This window comes from Hemitrygon akajei, chromosome 9 (assembly GCF_048418815.1).
Source record: "Hemitrygon akajei chromosome 9, sHemAka1.3, whole genome shotgun sequence".
NCBI lineage: Eukaryota > Metazoa > Chordata > Chondrichthyes > Myliobatiformes > Dasyatidae > Hemitrygon > Hemitrygon akajei.
The window spans coordinates 46,164,914-46,183,462 of record NC_133132.1 but is presented as its reverse complement, the minus strand read 5'-3'; the positions used below and the strand labels follow the sequence as shown (position 1 = coordinate 46,183,462).

At 41.8% G+C, this 18,549-nt stretch overlaps 1 protein-coding gene across 1 annotated transcript in view; it reads right to left on the bottom strand.

Moving 5' to 3' along the window:
• The window catches only part of LOC140733071 (uncharacterized), a 142,662-nt gene that overhangs the window by 29,120 nt on the left and 94,993 nt on the right, over window positions 1-18,549 (bottom strand). Inside the window, exons 31-35 of the mRNA XM_073055889.1 lie at window positions 14,520-14,658; window positions 13,379-13,499; window positions 7,896-8,005; window positions 6,196-6,345; window positions 1,193-1,246 (exon numbers count right to left, since the gene is read on the bottom strand). Coding sequence (XP_072911990.1) covers window positions 1,193-1,246; window positions 6,196-6,345; window positions 7,896-8,005; window positions 13,379-13,499; window positions 14,520-14,658 — 574 coding nt within the window. The remainder of the gene's footprint in view (window positions 1-1,192; window positions 1,247-6,195; window positions 6,346-7,895; window positions 8,006-13,378; window positions 13,500-14,519; window positions 14,659-18,549) is intronic.

Here is an 18,549-nt window from a genome sequence, read left to right as displayed (position 1 = left end):
AGGTCACACGTACTGCTTAGTGTTAAAGCCAAAATATTCCACTTTAGTCTCATTTGACGTGATGCTTTGTAAGTGATGCTTTGCACAGACTTTATGGGCAAGGATATGCCTTTTTAAGCCAGGGCTGATGTTTTGCCACTCTTCCGTAAATACCCTTTTTGAGCAAGGCCTTAGAGATTGTGGAGTCATGAACTCTATCTCCAGTGCCAGCCATTGACTCTGCAGCTCACTCAGAGTGAGTGTTGGCATCACAATAGACCTTCTTACAAGTGTCATTCTTCCCCAGTGATGAAGTTTTGAGGGGTAGCCTCAACTTGGCAGTGGGCTGTGCTTTAATACTTTTTTCCACTTTTTCACGATGGGCTGCACTGAGCTCTGAAGTATGTTCAGTGCCTTTGAGATGGTCCCTTCCTTCCCCAGATACAAGCTTCTCTATTATCATTTTCCTAACTTGTCTTGAGTGTTCTTTCGATTTCATTTTGGTTTGGTCTGTTGAAAATCTACCATACTGTTGGACCTTACAGAGAGGCGGGGGGGGGGGGGGTATTTATTCTTATGAATTCATTGAAAACAGGTGATCCTATTTTCTACATCAACAAATTGGGTGAGTTGGCAAGGTAATACAATATATTGCATCTGAGGAAAGTTAGTGTAGTAATCACAAAGGGAATGGATTTTTTTTAGCCTCACAATTCTGGTTTTTAAAAATTTTACTGAATTGTTGACAGGTTTCAGAATTTTTCTTTTGGTTTGACATGATGTACAACTTTTTGTCGATTAGCTCAAAAAATCCTACTTCAATATATTTTAAATTTAGAAACTGAGACAGTAAAATGTGAAAATAGTTGTTGGGGCTGAATACTTTTCCAAGGCACTGTACATCATATCAACTGATTGCCTTTTACCAAATGTATTGGTTACATCTTAAAAAAATGCTCACAAATTCATCAACCACGATTTTGCATGAATAAATTTTGTTCACCCTGCCCAGTCATAATACGGAGTAATTTATTTTTGAAATGGGCATGGCCAGTAATGGAATTCTTCTGGAATTGGACCGTCCAGTAGTGGAATCAATCCACTAATGTAGCTATCAAGCAGTACAGCTAGTCCAGTCCTCAATTACACAGGGTCAATAATGCCAGGTTTTAGATTTGTATTCAAAACCATTTGTGAAGAATGTCTAGTCTACCTGGGAATCAGGTGTTGCAGAGGGAGTTTGAGATTGTTGCATTCCTTTCAATTCCTACAGAGAAAAAAAAAACAATGTTATACAAAATATTGACAAATTCATTTCCTGATTTTAGTAATTCCACACAGCAACCTTTTTTTTTCTTTTTTTTTACAGGGGAACCCCTTTCTCCCATTTTGCACAATCTGGAAGGCTGTTTAGAGCAGCCCCTTGCTTTTTGTAGTTTATGATTTCAACTTGATTGAGATATTTACAGATGAAATAGAAATTGGCCGTGTGGTTAAGTGCGGAAGAAAGCTGCAGCCCATGGAAAGATATGAACTGTCTGGTCAGCTCACCAGGAAAGATACAAATGGAAATTCAGTCTGCAGAAGGGCATGGCCATGCTTAGAAAGAAACTGAGAGTTGCTTTTTCACAGGATGCGGGTGTCACTGGTAAGCTAAACATTAATTGCCCGTTTCCAAATACCCTGGCGCTGGGTGGATTGTTATCTTTAGAGGGCAGTTATTAGTCAACCTCACTCTTGTGGCTTTGGAGTCACATTGGCTAATGCAGAGGACAGCAGACTTCTTTTCCCATTGCTTAAAGACTCTGTCCTTACCAGGACCCTAATGTATCAGGTCACTTTTTAATGACAATTCAGTGGAGTCATGATCATTGTTGCAGACAGATTTTTGTTCCAGGTTAATTTAATTAACTTGTTCAAATTCCCCTGATTCTATAGAGTCATAGGTTCACTCAGTATGGAAATAAGCCGTTTAACCCAACTCCTCCATGCTGACCATAAGACATAGGAGCAGAAACAGGCCTTTCAGCCCATCGAGTCTGCTCTGCCATTCCATCATGGCCGATTTATTATCCCTCCCAACCCCATTTTCTTGCCTTCTCTTTGACACCCTGACTAATCAAGAACCTATCATCCTCTGCTTTAAATACACCCAATGACTTGGCCTGCACAGCGTCTGTGGCAATGAATTCCACAGACTCACTACTCTCTGACTAAAGAAATTCCTCCTCATCTCTGTTCTAAATGGACATCTCTCTATTCTGAGGCTGTGCCCTCTAGTCCTAGACTCCTCCACTATAGCAAAGATCCTCTCCACATACACTGTATCTAGACCTTTCAATATTCAATAGGTTTCAATAAGATTCACCCCTCCTCCTCATTCTTCTAAACCGTAGTGAGCACAGGCCCAGAGCCATCGGATGCTCCTCGTACGTTAACCCCCTTATTCCCAGAATCTGTCTTGTGAACCTCCTCTGGACTGTCTCCAATGCCAGCACATCATTTCTTAGGTTTGGGCCCAAAATTTGCTCGAAGTATTTTTAGTGCAGTCTGACTAATACCTTATAAAAGCCTCAGCATTACATCCTTGCTCTTATATTCTAGTCCTCTCAAAATGGATGCTAACATTGCATTTACCCTTCTTACAACCAACTCAACCTGCAAGTTAACCTTCAGGGAATCATGCACAATGACTCCCAAGTCCCTTTCTACCTCTGGTTTTGAATTTTATCCCCATTTAGAAAATATTCTACACTTTTATTCCTTCTATCAAAGTGCATGACCATACACTTCACTATACCGTAATCCATCTAACACTTCTTTTCTTTGCCCATTCTCCCACTCTGTTTAAGTCCTCCTGTACATTCCCTAATTCCTCAACACTACCTGCCCCTCCATCCACCTTCGTATTGTCCACAAACCTGGCCATAAAACTATTAACTCAGTCATCCAAACATTGACATATAACGTGAAAAGCAGTGGTCCCAACATTGACCCCTGTGGAACACACTAGTCAGCCAACTTGAAAAGGCCCCCTTTATTCTCAGTCTTTGCCTTCTACAAGTCAGCTAATCTTTTAACCATGCTGGTATCTTTCCTGCAATACCATGGGCTCTTATCTCGTTAAGCAGCCTCTCATGTGGCACCTTGTCAGAGGCCTTCTGAAAGTTCAAATAAACAACATCTACTGACTCTCCTTCGTCCATCTTGCCTGCTATTTCCTCAAAGAATTCCAACAAATCTGTCAGGTAAGATTTCTCCTTCAGGAAACGATGCTGACTTTGGTCTACGTTATCACGTGCCTCTAAGTAACCACAAAACACTCTTTAACCCCAAAACTTAAAGAGTAGTGTGACATTTGCAATCTTCCAGTCCTCAGGAACCATTCTAGAATGTAGCAATTCTTGAAAGTTCTTCACTGATACCTCCACAATCTCTTCAGCCGCCTCTTTCAGAACACTGGCATGTAGTCCATCTAGTCCAGGTGACCTATCTACCTTCAGACCTTTCAGCTTCTCCAGCACCTTCTCCTTAGTAATAGCAACTACACTTAATTCTGCCCCCCAACACGCTTGAATTTTTGACATACTACTGTATTCCACAGTGAATACTGACACAAAATACTTAAGCTCATCCACCATTTCTTTGTCCCCCATTACTATCTCCAGTGTTATTTTCCAGAAATCCAATATCCACTCTTACCTCTTTACATGTCTGAAGAAAACTTTTTTATCCTCTTGCATATTGTTGGCTAGCTTACCTTCATATTTCATTTTTTCTCTCCTTATGACTTTAGTTGCCCATTGCTTCCCAATCCTCTAACTTCCCACTAACTTTTTGTTGTTTTATATGCCCCCTCTTTTGCTTTTATGTTGTCTTTGGCTTCCCTTGTCAGCTATGATAGTGTCATCCTCCCTTTTGAATACTTCATCATCTTTGGAATGTATCTATCCAGCACCTTCCAAATTGCCCCCAGAATTACAGCCATTGCTGTTCTGCTGTCAACCTTGGCCAGCTCATCCCTTGTGCCTCTATAATTCCTTATACTCATATGTCTTCTACCTCTCAAATTTTGGGGTAGATTCTATGATGTTATGATCTCTGTCTCCTAGGGGTTCCTTTACCTTAAGCTCCCTAATCAAATCTGGTTCATTACACAACACCTGGTGAGAACGTTTCTGTATTGATCCCAACTCTCAGTAGCTGGTGATACAAATACTCATCTTGGGCTCTTCTTAAATGCTGTCAGTGACCACACTCTGAGGCAGTGCATTCCAGGTACTTAGCATCCTCTGGATGAAATCACCCACCTACCCCTGCCGCATATTCCTAAATCTCTTCCCCCTTGCTCTAAACCTACGCTCTCTAGTTTCATCTACCTCTGGCATGGTGTGATAGCACTAGACAGAGTCCAGAGGAGATTCACCAGGGTGGGATGGAGCAGTTTAGTTATGAGCAGAGGCAGAAGGAGCTAGGCCTCTTCTCTCTGGAGCAGAGGAGGTTAAAAGGGGACAAGACTAAGATATATAAAATTATGACACGTGGATAGGTATGGCAGGCTTGAATCTGCACTTCAGATTCTTTGCTCCAAGACACTCTGAGATTTGGAATACATCTAAACAGATCCCTGAATTCTATGAAATCCTTTACCCAGGAGGGCCGTGGTAGTTTAGCCTCTGAGTATTTTTTTGGGGGGGTAGGGCTGTTAGAGCAAGGAAGTGGTGAAATATTAACTACAATCGTACTGAATGGTGGAACTAGCATAAGCAGCCAAATAATCACTTCCACTTCTACTTGTATTTTCAATTGCCCAAATGGCTGACCGAATCGTTACAGTGGTTAGGATGGTAGTAGAGTTAATTTCAGTATTAGTAGGGAGATATTTTAAACACCAGACACCCCCAAGCTAGAGTACTGTGCTCAGATGATGGGTGGGCTGAAGGTTTAGTGGTGGAATTGACTGGTTTATAGCAGGAACCTAGGTGGTAGGTGGAGATATGATTCTACCAAAGGAGGAGAAATGCATTTCTGTCCCCCACTAGCCTGTAGCTCCCTCTTGGGCAAGGTATACCACCTGCTTACCCCTCTCCACTCCCACCAGTCAGGGTCATACGAACCATGGGATCAGGTGGTGGATGGACACATGAAAGGCTGGTGCATATCACAAATCCTGGTTATGCGGCAGGCAGACAATCTCTGAAGAGTATTGATAATGGCTGGGGTCAGCCGTCTTGTAAAGTCACTGCCCACAAGAAAGCAACAGCAAACCACTGCTGTAGAAAAATTTGCCAAGAGCAATCACGGTCATGGAAAGACCATGATTGCCCACGTCATACAACACGGCACATGATAATGATGATAACAGCAGCAACAGATTTCCCCTGGTCTTAAATTCCACAGCACCAGCCTCCACATTCAATTTCCACCAGCAAAAATATGATTTCACCACGAGGCACAAATTCCCCTCCCACTACAGCATTTACTTTGCGACTCCCTACTCTGCCCTTCTGCCCCCGCCCACTACTCCGCACCACATGGCGCTTACCCATGCAGCACGACACGCCCACTTCCCTTCTTCCCACCTAGGCACCCAAACTCAGGGGCTCCCAACCTGGGGTCCACGGACCCCTCAGCTAATGGTAGGGGTCATTGGCACGAGAAAGGTTGGGAACCTCTGCGTTAGAGTCTAATTGAGGCCGTGATTCACATGCGAATCTGATCGGGTGTACTGTGTGATGATCACAGGAAGCATAGACATTGCAGTCATACAGCATTTAGCCAAATGCAGCACTGTGCATTGTAGGTGTCTCCTGGGCCGTTAATATCAATGGCTTCAAGGATTATAATTCATCCATTTCCCCGTGAATCTGTGGAGCAGTTCACCTTTTTCCCGCAGCACCACAGAAACAAATGCTTAGCCAGAGAAAGGATTTTCAGTAAGCAGGTACCATTACGCCACTCACCAAGTATCCGCTGGAAACATGCACTTGGCACAGAAAAACAAATGGGAAAGCGTAATACATCAATAAGACACACAGCTGATAAATTTTATGCACATTTTCTGTGGTATCTCTTCAAAGGAAGGAAACCAAAGTCAATGTGATGTTGTGAGGCATTGTCGGTGTTGTTGCTGATGTTTTTTTTTTAAAAAAGTACCCGTAGCGGCTAAATGTCACATCTGCGCTGTTAAACAGTACTTTGCCTGCTGTTCCCCACCTGTTCCTTCTCGTAAAGCAGCTGGTGCTCTCTGCGAAGTATATTCTCGTAACACATGGAGTAGGTCTCAAAGTTACTGCGCTCCCTTCCCATCACATCACAGGCTAGAGTCAGAAGGCAGTTGCTTAAATGATCTTTGCTGAAAGTAATCTGTCAAATTTATCAAACGATTATAATAAACATTACAACCTGTTCATTTACATTTGTAACATTGCAAACGCTCGCCTCCAGAATTCCCTTCCCCCACTCCACAGTCAGGAAATATGACGCCAAGCCTACCAACACACATCTGTCTTTCGTTAGCAGTGAATGTTCTGGGCTGCTTATTTAATTTAGTGCGCTACTTATTTAATTTCACGACATTTGCCAGTGATATTAAACCTGATTCTGGCTCTATCTCACTTACTAAGTGTTATGAACCCCTATGTGCTCCCCACAGGCAAGGAGACATCCGGATGGGAAATAGCTGCTGCAGGTTTCAGCCAGTCGCAGTCAGGGAAAGAGGTCAGCCGATTCCTCCCCTGTTGAGTATGTGGTGTCCACAACTAAGAAACAGGCCAGTCAGCTGAACCAGTGTCACCCCACCAGACTCCAATGCATCATATTGTCAATTCCTTTAATCCACTCGTATTCCTCAAACTTCTACTTCAATCCAGTATCATATTTGTTTCACGAGTTCTCCAGAACAAAGATGTCAACAGGAAAGAAATCTATCTTGATTATTAGTGAATGTCATTTCAGTTCCTGCAGGTGCATTACAACTTTCTACCGGTCTAACATTTCCATAATCTCAAAAGTCTCCATCAGGGAAGGAGTTGTAGGAGACCTTTATCTCTGTCTTGATGTGATCACGTGTAGTGATAGTAACTTTAACCCAACCTTCCCGTTGGGAAATGAACAGGTCTGGGGACAAGGTTGGTTTTTATGCCTTGCTTAACTTTGCTTAACTCCCCGCCACGCCCCCCATTCCTCACACTGACCTTTCACTTCCCGTCTGCCTATTCTTTTCCCCCACGTCCCCTCCTCCTTCTCTTTCTCCTATTGTCCACTCTCCTCTCCTATCATATTCCTTCTTCTCCAGCCCTTGACCTTTCCCACTCACCTGGCTTCACCTATCAACTTCTAGCTATCCTCTTTCCCCCTCCCATTCCCCACATTTTTTATTCTAGCCTCTTCCTTTCCAGTCCCACCAAAAGGCCTTAGCCCAAAACGTTGACTGTTTACACATTTCCGTAGAATCTGCCTGACCTGCTGAGTGTTTCTCCAGCAAGCTGTGTGTGTTGCTCTGGATTTCCAGCTCCTGTAGACTTTCTCGAGTTTTGTTTCACTGCACGCATTTTGTACAGTACGCGAATCCAAGTTCCATTTAGTGATGGGGATTTCTATCCTGGCCAATTGGATTAACATTGCAGCCAGGGTAAAATGCACCCCAGACAAAATCACATTCAAAATTAAGAGCTCCTTCAAAATTGACTCTTATTAATAGTGCAGGAAAGTCTAATTCATAACTTTCAGAATGAGCAAAGGAACGATGTGATCAAGTAGATATTTACAGAATCCCGACATTTTACGAATTCTCATTGAGCAATGTATTGCAGGACTAAACGGCTTAAAATTTAAAACTTTCCTTCTTCATTTCTTGACTCCAGAAAGTTTATTTTGAGACTTTAAACAGCTGGCAAAGTAAATTTGTCCTGTACCTCACTTTCAGTCTCCCGTGAATTTTCTTGCAGTTTCTGAACAAATTTTTCAACAATCTGCGGCCTTGTAATTGAGAAGTTTTCAGTCATGACTGAATGTTTCCAGTCATCTGGAGGACAGAGGAGTTTCAAATGTAAATTAAATATATACTCTCTTTTTAATCATTGTATTCAAACCATCCCTTGAGATCTTCTTTACTTAACAGTATTAGCACTCAGTTCCAGTGCATAACAATAGAACTTTGACCAGCAGCCAATCCGACATCGGAAGTTTGGACAGGAGGGGAGTTCAATCAGGTCCACTGTCAGGGGATAAACGGCAGGAGCGGGTCGCGGCAGCGCTACAGAGCCTTGACCTGCGACCAATTGGTGTTTGGGATTGAGTAGCAAGAGCAAATTAAAGGCAGGGGCAAGCGCAGTGGCTGTCATCTGGGTGGACAGAGTCAGAGTGGTGATCTTAAGGCTTTAACTCTTTGAGGCTTCACTCAGAGAAAGCACAGGAAAGAAGGGCTCAAGCTTTTCTTTTTCCTTCTCTTTATATCTGCTCAGTAGGGATGACAGGCAGGGTAGTGAAATGGTCCTCTTTCAGGAAGTGGGAAGGCAGGGAGACCTCCGGTGTCCTTGAAGACTGCAACTGCGAGAAGTGCATCCAGCTGCAGCTTCTAACAATCCGTGTTAAGGAGCTGGAGCTGGAACTGGATGAACTCCGGATCATTCGAGAGGCTGAAGGGGTGATGGATAGGACATATAGAGAGGTGTTTACACCCAAGGTGCAGGACACAGGAAACTGGGCGACAGCCAGGAAGGGGAAAGGGGTTAAGGAGCCAATACAGAGTAACCCTGTGACCATCCCCCTCAACAACAGGTATACCACTTTGGATACTGTCAGGGGGATGACCTAACAGAGGAAAGTCGGGGCCTGGCGTTGAGTCTGCCTCTGTGACTCAGAAGGGAAGGGAAGGGAAGGGGGAAAGAGGCACATTGTGGTGATAAGGGATTCGATAGTTAGGGGAACAGACAGGAGGTTCTGTGGGCAAGAACAAGGTTCCTGGATGGTATGGTACCTCCTGGATGCCAGGGTCAGGGGTAGCTCGGAATGAGTCCTCAGCATTCCTAAGTGAGAGGGTGAACAGCCAGACGTCATTGTCCATGTGTTTACCAATGACATGGGTAGGACGAGTGATGAGGTTCTGCACAGAGAGTGCAGGGAGTTAGGTGTCAAGTTACTAAGGACAGGATTGCTACCTGTGCCACGTGCTAGTGAGGCCAGAACTAGGAACTCTTCCTGGGAAGGTGCGACCTGTACAGAAGGGACGGTTTTCACCTGAACTGGAGGGGGTCTAATATCCTAGTGGGGAGGTTTGTTAATGCTGCATGGTGGGGTTTCAACTAAAGTCACAGGGGGATGGGAACCAAAGTGGCAGAACAGTTAATGGAGAGGTTGTGGAGGCAGATGTTGGTAAGACATCAGACAAAGTTAGGAATCGAAAGGTTGAGCATAGTGTGACTGCTGTCCTGAGCTGCATATATTTAACTGCAAGAATTATTGTAGGAAAGGTGGATAATAGTGCTGAAGATGAGGTAGCTGGTTTACAAAGAGAGGCAATGTGCAAAGAGATGTTGAAACTGCAGTCAACAGGATGAGTTACAATGTAAAGGCAGACAAAATCAGAAAGGGTGAATACAGGACTGAAGATGTTGCATCTGTGTGCGGTATACAGAGTAAGGTCTATGAACTTGCAGCATAGTTGTAGGTTGGCAGGTGTGATGTTTTAGGCATCACTGAATTATGGCTGCAAGAAGATTATAGCTGGGCGCTTAATATCCAAGGATACTCATTGTATAGAAAGGATAAGCAGGAAGGCAGAGGGAGCAGCATTGCTCTGTTGGTAAAAAATGAAATCAAATCATTAGAAAGAGGTAACATCAGGTTGGAAGGTTTTGAGCCATTGTGGATAGAACTAACAAACTGCAAGGGTAAAAAGACCCTGATGGGAGTTGTATACAGACCCCCAAACAGCAGTAAGGATGGGGCCTACAAATTACAACAGGAGATAGAAAATGCATGCCAAAAGGGCAAAGTTACAGTAGTTATAGGAGACTTCAATATGCCGGTAGATTGGGAAAATCATATTGGTGTTGGATTACAGGAGGGGGAATTTCTAGAGTGCCTATGAGATGGCTTTTTAGAGCAGCTCGTGGTTGAGCCCACTAGAAGATCAGCTATTCTGGACTGGGTGTTGTGCAATGAACCAGAATTGATTAGAAAACTTAAGGGACAGTGATCATAATATGATCAAATTCATCCTGAAATTTGAGAAGGAGAAGCTAAAGTCAGATGTATCAGTATTACAGTGGAGTAAAGGGAATTATAGAGGCATAAGAGGAATTGGCCAGAATTGATTGGAAAAGAACACTGGCAGGGATGATGGCAGAGCAGCAATGGCTGGAATTTCTGGAAGCAATTCAGAAGGCACAGAATATATACATCCCAAAGAGGTAGAAGTATTTGAAATGAAATATGACACAATCATGGCTAACAAGAGAAGTCAAAGTCGACATAAAAGCCAAAGGGAGGGCATATATAGAGCAAAAATTAGTGTGAAGTTAGAGGATTGGGAAGCTTTTAAAAACCAACAGAAGGCAACTAAAAAAAGTCATTAAGAAGGTAAAGATGGAAGACAAAAGTAAGCTAGCCAATAATATTAAAGAAGATACCAAAAGTTTCTTCAGATACACAAAAGTGGAAAAGCGGGACGAGAGTGGATTTTGTTCCGTTGAAAAATGAAGCTGGAGAGGTAGTAATGGGGGAGAGGGAACAACAAAATAGTGGACAATATGAATAAGTATTTTGCATCAGTCTTCACTGTGGAAGACTCTTAGCAGTATGGTGGAAGTTCCAGGTGTCGGGGACATGAAGTGTGTGAAGTTACAATAACGAAGGAGAAGGTTCTTGGGAAACTGAAAGGTCTGAAGGTAGATAGGTCACCTGGACCAGATGGTGTACACCCCAGAGTACTAAAAGCGGTGGCTTGAAGTGATCATGGAGGCATTAGTAATGATCTTTCAAGAATCACTAGATTCTGGAATGGTTCCAGAAGACTGGAGAATTGCAAATGCCATTTCACTCTTCGCGAAGAGAGAGAGGCAGAAGAAAGGAAACTATAGGCCAGTTAGTCTGACCTCAGTGGTTGGGAAGATGTTGGAGTCTATTATTAAGGATGTGGTTTCGGGGTACTTGGAGGCACATGATAAAATAGTCCATAGTCATCATGGTTTTTTCCAAGGGAAAATCTTGCCTGACAAATTTGTTGAAATTCTTTGAAGTAGCTGCAAGCAGGATAGACAAAGGAGTATTGGTTGATTTTGTGTACTTGGATTTTCAGAAGTCCTTTGACAGGTGGCACACATGAAGCTGCTTTAACAAGCTATGAACCCAAGGTATTACAGGAAAGACTCTAGTATGGATAAAGCAGTGATTGATCGGCAGGAGGCACAGAGTGTGAATAAAGGGAACTTTTTCTGACTGGCTGCCGGTGACTAGTGATGTTCTACAGGGGTCTGTGTTGAAACTGATTCTTTATATGTTCTATGTCAATGATTTGGATGATTGATGGCTTTGTTGCAAAGTTTGGAGACGATATGAAGGTAGGTGGAGGGGCAGGTAGTTTTGAGGATGTAGCAAGGCTACAGAAGGACTTAGACAGATTAAGAAACATAGAAAACCTACAGCACAATACAGGCCCTTCAGCCCACAAAGCTGTGCCAAACATGTTCCTACCTTAGAACTACCTAGGCTTTACCCATAGCCCTCTATTTTTCTAAGCTCCATGTAGCCATCCAGGAGTCTCTTAAAAGACCCTATCATTTAAAAATGGGCAAGAAATAGGTAAACAAATGGCAGATGGAATACAGTATTGGGAAATGTGTGGTCATACACTTTGGGAGAAGAAATAAAATGGTTAACTATGTTCTGAATGGAGATAAACTACAAAAAAAACTGAGGCACAAAGGGACTTGTGAGTCCTTGTGCAGGATTCCCTGAAGGTTAACTTGCAGGTCGAGACTGTGGTGAGGAAAGCAAATGCAATGTTAGCATTTACTTCAAGAGGGTTAGAATATAAAAGCAAGGATGTAATGTTGAGACTTTATAAAGCACTAGTGAGGCCTCACTTGGAGTATTGTGAGCAGATTTGGGCCCCTTCTCTTAGAAAGGATGTGCTGAAACTGGAGAGGGTTCAAAGGAGGTTCATGAAAATAATTCCAGGATTGAATGACTTTTCATATGAAGAGTGTTTGATGGCTCTGGGCCAGTATTCACTAGAATTCAGAAGCATGAGGGTTGACTTCATTGAAACCTATTGAATAGTGAAAGGCCTTGATAGAGTGGATGTGAAGAGGATGCCTATGGTGGGAGAGTCTAAGAACAGAAGACACAGCTCCAGAATAGAGGGGTGCCATTTTAAGAACAGAGATCTAGAGGAATTTCTTTAGCCAGAGAGTGGTGAATCTGTGGAATTCTTCGCCACAACCAGCTGTGGAGGCCAAGTATTTATGTATATTTAAGGCAGAGGTTGATAGATTCTTGACTGGTCAGGGCATGAAGGGATGCAGGGAGAAGGCAAGAGATTGGAGCGGAGAGGAAAATGGATCAGCCATGATGAAATGGCAGAGCAGACTTGATGGGCCAAATGGCCTAATTCTGCTCCTATATCTTATGGTCTTATAACGAAAGTTTTTATCATAGTTAAATTATTGGAAATAAGCAATACTAATCTGCCTTGCAGAGGGCACATACTGCATATAGTAGGAAATCAGGTTTCATCCAAAGACTACGTGACTGCAAGATCTAGTGCCAGGAAAAGTTAACGAAGTAAACAGTAGATTCATTTTAATTAGATAAATTGAATTTCTGAATTAAAATAAATAAAATCAAAATCAAAAAGCACAGTTTCCTAATTAAATGGATTATGTTGGACCCAGTTAATTAAATGAAAAGCAAAGTCAGTGGCTAGGGCATGGTAATTATCAGTCCTATTGAAGAAATCTGCCCACGGATTAAATGGAATTTATGATACTGATCTTCTCTTTTCTTTGAGTTGCTGTCTACAAAACTTGCAGGGGTCCTCAGCCGCGTAAGAATGGAGATGCCACGAAGTGGACTGAGGAGCCAAGACAAAGAATTTTCACGGATGGCAAACAAGACAGTAGCATTCCAACATCCCCCCACCCCCACCCAACATTTCAAAACATTTTATGCAGAGTGAAAATTGGAATACACAAAAAGATTCACTCAATCTTTAAGAAAAAAATCAAAACCTACAGAATTTTGAAAATATTGATTAACATTTCCTGGCAAAGATAAAGTTTTTTCGTTGAGTGTTTGAAAAATGACAGCTTCATTTTACCTCTTGGAGAGAATCAAAATAGTAATGTAGGCGTGGGGGAGCTATCAACCACCTTGATAAAGTACAATCCTTTACCTGTTGGCAGAGATGCTTCTCCCCTAGCTCTTTCTGACATAACAAGGGACAACTCTCTTGCAATTTTTTTCTGAAGTTCTCGGATCATGTAACCTTCCAAACTCTCGAGCAGTTTGTGCAGCTGTAAAGAAAAGCAGTTAGAGGAGTCATTTTGCTTTCTTGAATGAAACAGGCAAAATCAAACTGTAATCTCTGGGCATCATTACTTCCCAGGCTGTTGCTCATGGACATTAAAAGGAATTCTTCGTCATTTAATTCACTTTCTTTCAGTCGTGCGTTCACCTTTCCTGTGCTCAGTTTTCTGAGGGGAATTCTTTACTAAATTTCTTAAGACCTCAGGACATGCCCTCTTCTCTTTGCTACCATTAGGTAGGAAGTACAGAAGCCTGAAGGCACACCCTCGACGATGAAGGAACAGCTTCTTCCCCTCTGCCATCGATTTCTGAATGAACATTGAACCCGTAAACACTACCTCACTACTTCTTTTATTTCCCATTTTTTGCACTACTTACTTAACTATATATATTCTTACTGTAATTCAGTTTCCTTTATTTCTCTCTTTTATCATGTATCACATTGTACTGATGCCACAAAGTTAACAAGTTTCACTGCTTATGCCAGTGATATTGAACCTGATTCTGATTAATACTGTTCGATTAATTAAGTTCTACTGGTCAAATTGCTCAAATTTGATTTTTTTAAAATAAATTAAGGACGGCTATCTCAGTTATGAAGCCTTTGAAAGCTTTATCTCACTTAGAAGCAAATGCTATAACCTGCAGGCTACAGACCAAATGCAGGGAAGTGGATTTAGCCTAAAGATTTCTCTTTTTTTTTGGTACCTGATAAGTCAAATTGCTTATTTTATGATACTACGGTTAAATCATAATCTGATTGAGTTCCTCAGGACAAAAGATACTGTAGTCAGAGGTTAGTAACTCACTGAAGCCCAGAAGCTGAAGAACAGCGGGTACCTGTATATCTATCATTCTGCAATAGGATGTAAGGACCAAATTTAGTCAGAATGTGTTAATAAATCACAAATATCCAAATCAAATTTTAAACTATTATGGAGGACTTCAAAGCAAAACGTATGCCTTAAAAATTAAATTATGCCCACACCCTGCTCCTCTCAACATACCTGTCGAGTCTTTATTTCCATTTCTGATGTCCCTTTTGGTGGCAGCAGTGGCTGATCGTTCAGCATCATTCTCTTGTACTCGACTTCCATACCTAAGCGATGGGCTATTGGTTTCATAGCTGGATACATGATTTCCTGTCTAGAATGAATGGTAAAGTCCGCAATTTCATTGACTTTCTATCAGAGTATTAAGGTGCTTCGGACATTTAATTATCATTAATTTTCTTGGTGCCAACTTATCGAACGGTTTCACATACTGCAATGAAAAGGTCCAAATACAAAGAAAAAAAAACCAGAAAGTTTGGGAATAGTTCAAGAGAGAAATGGCATAAACCTGTTAGGTTCATGACCTTGCAGCCGAACTAGGAAAAAGTTCAAGTTAGCTAAGTTTAAAGCTGCAGAGAAAGTGAAGGGCCACTTGAAGAGACTTTAAACTTGCTCAGCTCTAATGACCTCAGTTCAGCTGAAATGTTAACCCTGTTTTCCTTTTCATCTGTGGAGTAGTTTCAGTTTTTTCTGTTCTTGTGTAAGATTTCCGGCATCAACAGATTTGTGTTTTGTGAAAAAGGAGATTACTGATTATAATAACGCTTTGTCTCCATGCTTTGCGCCTTCTGTAATCATGTTCCCAGCATTCTTTCAGTTTCAACATAGAACATAACATAGGCTCTTCTGCCCACGATATTGTGCTGATGCTTTAACCTACTCTAATATCAATCTAACCCTTCCCTCCCCCATGGTTCTTTCATCTATTCCTATCTGAGAGTCTTTTAAATGACCCTAATCACGTATCTGCCTCTATCACCAACCCAGGCAATGCATTCCACCCACCTGCCATTCTTGGTGAAATATCTACCTCCGACATCCTCCTGATACTTTTCTCCAAACACCTTAAAAGTTATGCCCCTTGCATTAGCCATTTCTGCCCTGGGGAAAAAATCTCTGGCTACCCATTCAATCTATGCCTCCTCATCTTGTACACCAATATCAAGTCATCACTCATCCTCCTTAGCTCTAATGAAAAAAACTCAAGCTTGTTCAACCTATCAGTTGCAAGAAAATGTTTGTGAATACCTGGTTTTCTGCATTAATTACTCATAAAATGAGCCTGATTTTTATCTAAGTCACAATAATAAACAAACACAATCTGCCTAAGCACAAACTTCTTATCATCAATACTGAATACACCATTTAAACAATCACTGTCAAGTTTCAAAAATATATGTGATCCTCTGGAGTAATGCCTTCTACAAAAATTGTTTGGAGTCAGGTGTTCCAATCAATGAGATGAGATTGGAAGTGTGGGTTGTCGAAGTGCCCTGCCCTATAAAAAAGACCACAGAAAGTCAGGTTACTGACAGAGCCTGTTCTTATCAAGGAAGGTCAGTTTATGTGCACTATGCCTCGATCAAAACAACTTTCAGAGAACCTTTGAAGGAGAATTGTAGAGATACATGAAGCTAGAAAAGGCTACAAAAGCATTTCTAAAGACCTGAGTGTTCATCAGTCCACAGTAAGAGAAATTGTCTTACTCAGCCGGACTTGTCTCCCTATGAGTGGGTGTCCTGCAAAGATCACACCAAGGGCACAACACGCAATGCTGAAAGAAATGAAAAGAACCCAAGGGCAACAACAAAAGACCTGCAGAAATCTCCAGAACTTGCTAAAGTCTCTGTTCATGTGTCCACTTGAAGAAAAACACTGAAGAAGAATGGTGTTCATGGAAGGACATCACGGAGGAAACCACTGCTCTCCAAAAAAAAACATTGCTGCATGTCTCAAGATGCAAAAGACTACCTGGATGTTCTACAATGTTCTGTGGACATTTGAGACAAAAGTTGAACTTTTTGGCAGAAATGCACACCGCTATGTTTGGAGGAAAAAGGGCACTCCACACCAACACCAATCCTAACTGTGAGGCATGGTAGAAGGAGCATCATGGTTTGGAGCTGCTTTGCTGCCTCAGGGCCTGGACAGCTTGCAATCATTGAGGAAACAATAAATCCAAACTTGTATCAAGACATTTTACAGGAGAATGTCAGGGTAGAGGCCCATCACCTGAAGCTTAATAGAAGTTGGATAATGCAACAAGACAATGATCCAAAACACAAGAGTAAATCAACAACAGAATGGTTTAAAAAGAAAAAAAGAATCATATTTTGGAATGGCCAAGTCAGGTTCCAGACCTTAACCCAATTGAGCTGCTCTGGCATGAACTGGAAGGGCTCTTCATGCAAGGTATCCCAGAAATATTGATGAACTGAAACAGTTTTTTATGGAGGATTGGTCTAAAATTCCTCCTTACCATTGTACAAGTCTGATCAGCAGCTACAGGAAACGTTTGGTGGAGGTTTTGCTGCTAAAGGAGGTTTTACCACTTATTAAATACAAGGGTTCACATACAGCCTGGACTGTGAATGATTAAACAATGTGTCCAATAAAGACATGAAAAGTGCAATCATTTGTGTGTTACTAGTTTAGACAGATAGCATTTATCTATTATTGTGACTTTGAGGAAGATCAGACCACATTTTATGAGAAGTTAATGCAGAAAGCCAGGTAATTGCAAAAGGTTCACAAACTTTTTCTTGCAACTGTATCCTCAATAGACATGCTCTTTAATCCATCCTCTATAAAGCATCCATATTCTTCCTATAATGAGGCGACCAGAACTCAACCCAATGCTCCAAGTGTGGTCTAACCAGAGTTTTGTATTGCTGCAATATTATGTTGTGGCTCTTGAACTTAATAACCCAACTAATGAACGCCAACATCTTTTTTTAATCACCCTTTCAACTTGCCACTTGTCAGCCCAGCTCTGCAACCTTTCAATGTCCAATTGTAACCTCTACGACACTGGTAGGTAAAAACTGACGACTCAAAATAGTTGTGAGTTTCTCGTAACTACCTTTGTGTGGGAGCTCAGCACAGTCCACATGACTACAAGGGTTACCACGGTAAACTACTAGGCAGAGGAGGAAAAGTTTGAAAGTAATTACCTTATGCTGGAATGTTGCACATCAGGACTTATTGTCTCACTGGGTAATTGCAACAGCCACAATGAGAAAAATGACATTCACACTTGCCAAGGACTCTACAACTCCTGTTCTCAATATTATTTATTACTTATTTGTTTATTATTATTGTTCACTTTTTTCTTGTATTTACTCAGTTTGCTTTCTCTTGTAAATTAGCTGTTGGTGTGCAGTTTTTCATTGATTCTTTAATGTTTCTTTGCATCTACTGTGAATCGCTCACAAGAAACTGAATCTCAGGGTAGTGTACAGTATGATGACATATATGTAGTTCAATAATAATTTTACTTTGAACAACAACAAATATATTGTGTCAGTTTTTTTTTCAATTTACAAGGCAATCTTCCACATAAAGCACAGGTCTAAAGTTTAAGACTAGTTCAGGATTTCTATGGTAATTCTCTCACATAAGCTGCATCACTTCATACATTGACAATTCCCCAGAAGACTACCTCCTTCCCAATCCCGGCACTCCTCCAACATGCCCTACCTGTCACATCTTTTAAAGACTAGCCTCTGATACAAGGTGGCAGGGTGGAGATATGTCTCTACCAAAGGAGGTGTAAGGTGCTCCTTCGCTCCACTAGCCTGCAGGTCACCCCTGGGCAAGGTGTAGCACCTGCTTAGACCCTGATAATGGTCACGTGAAGCCATGGGAGCAGGTGCTGGATGATCGAATGAGCAGCTGGTGCGTATCACAAGTCCTGGTTATGTGACCGCCGAAGCCAAGCAGACAATCTCTGAAGAGTATTTATAATGGCTGGGGTCACCCGTCTTGTAAAGACACTGCCCTGAAGAAGGCAATGGCAAACCACTTCTGTAGAAAAATTTGCCAAGAACAATCACGGTCAAGACCACGATAATCTACGTCATACGACACATCATGTAATGATGGTGGTGAATTTCTAATAGACTATCTTTCAAATGACTCTGGGCAAATCCTTGATCACGTGAAGTTTCAATGATGCAAAATTGCATGTTTAATATCCATTTAT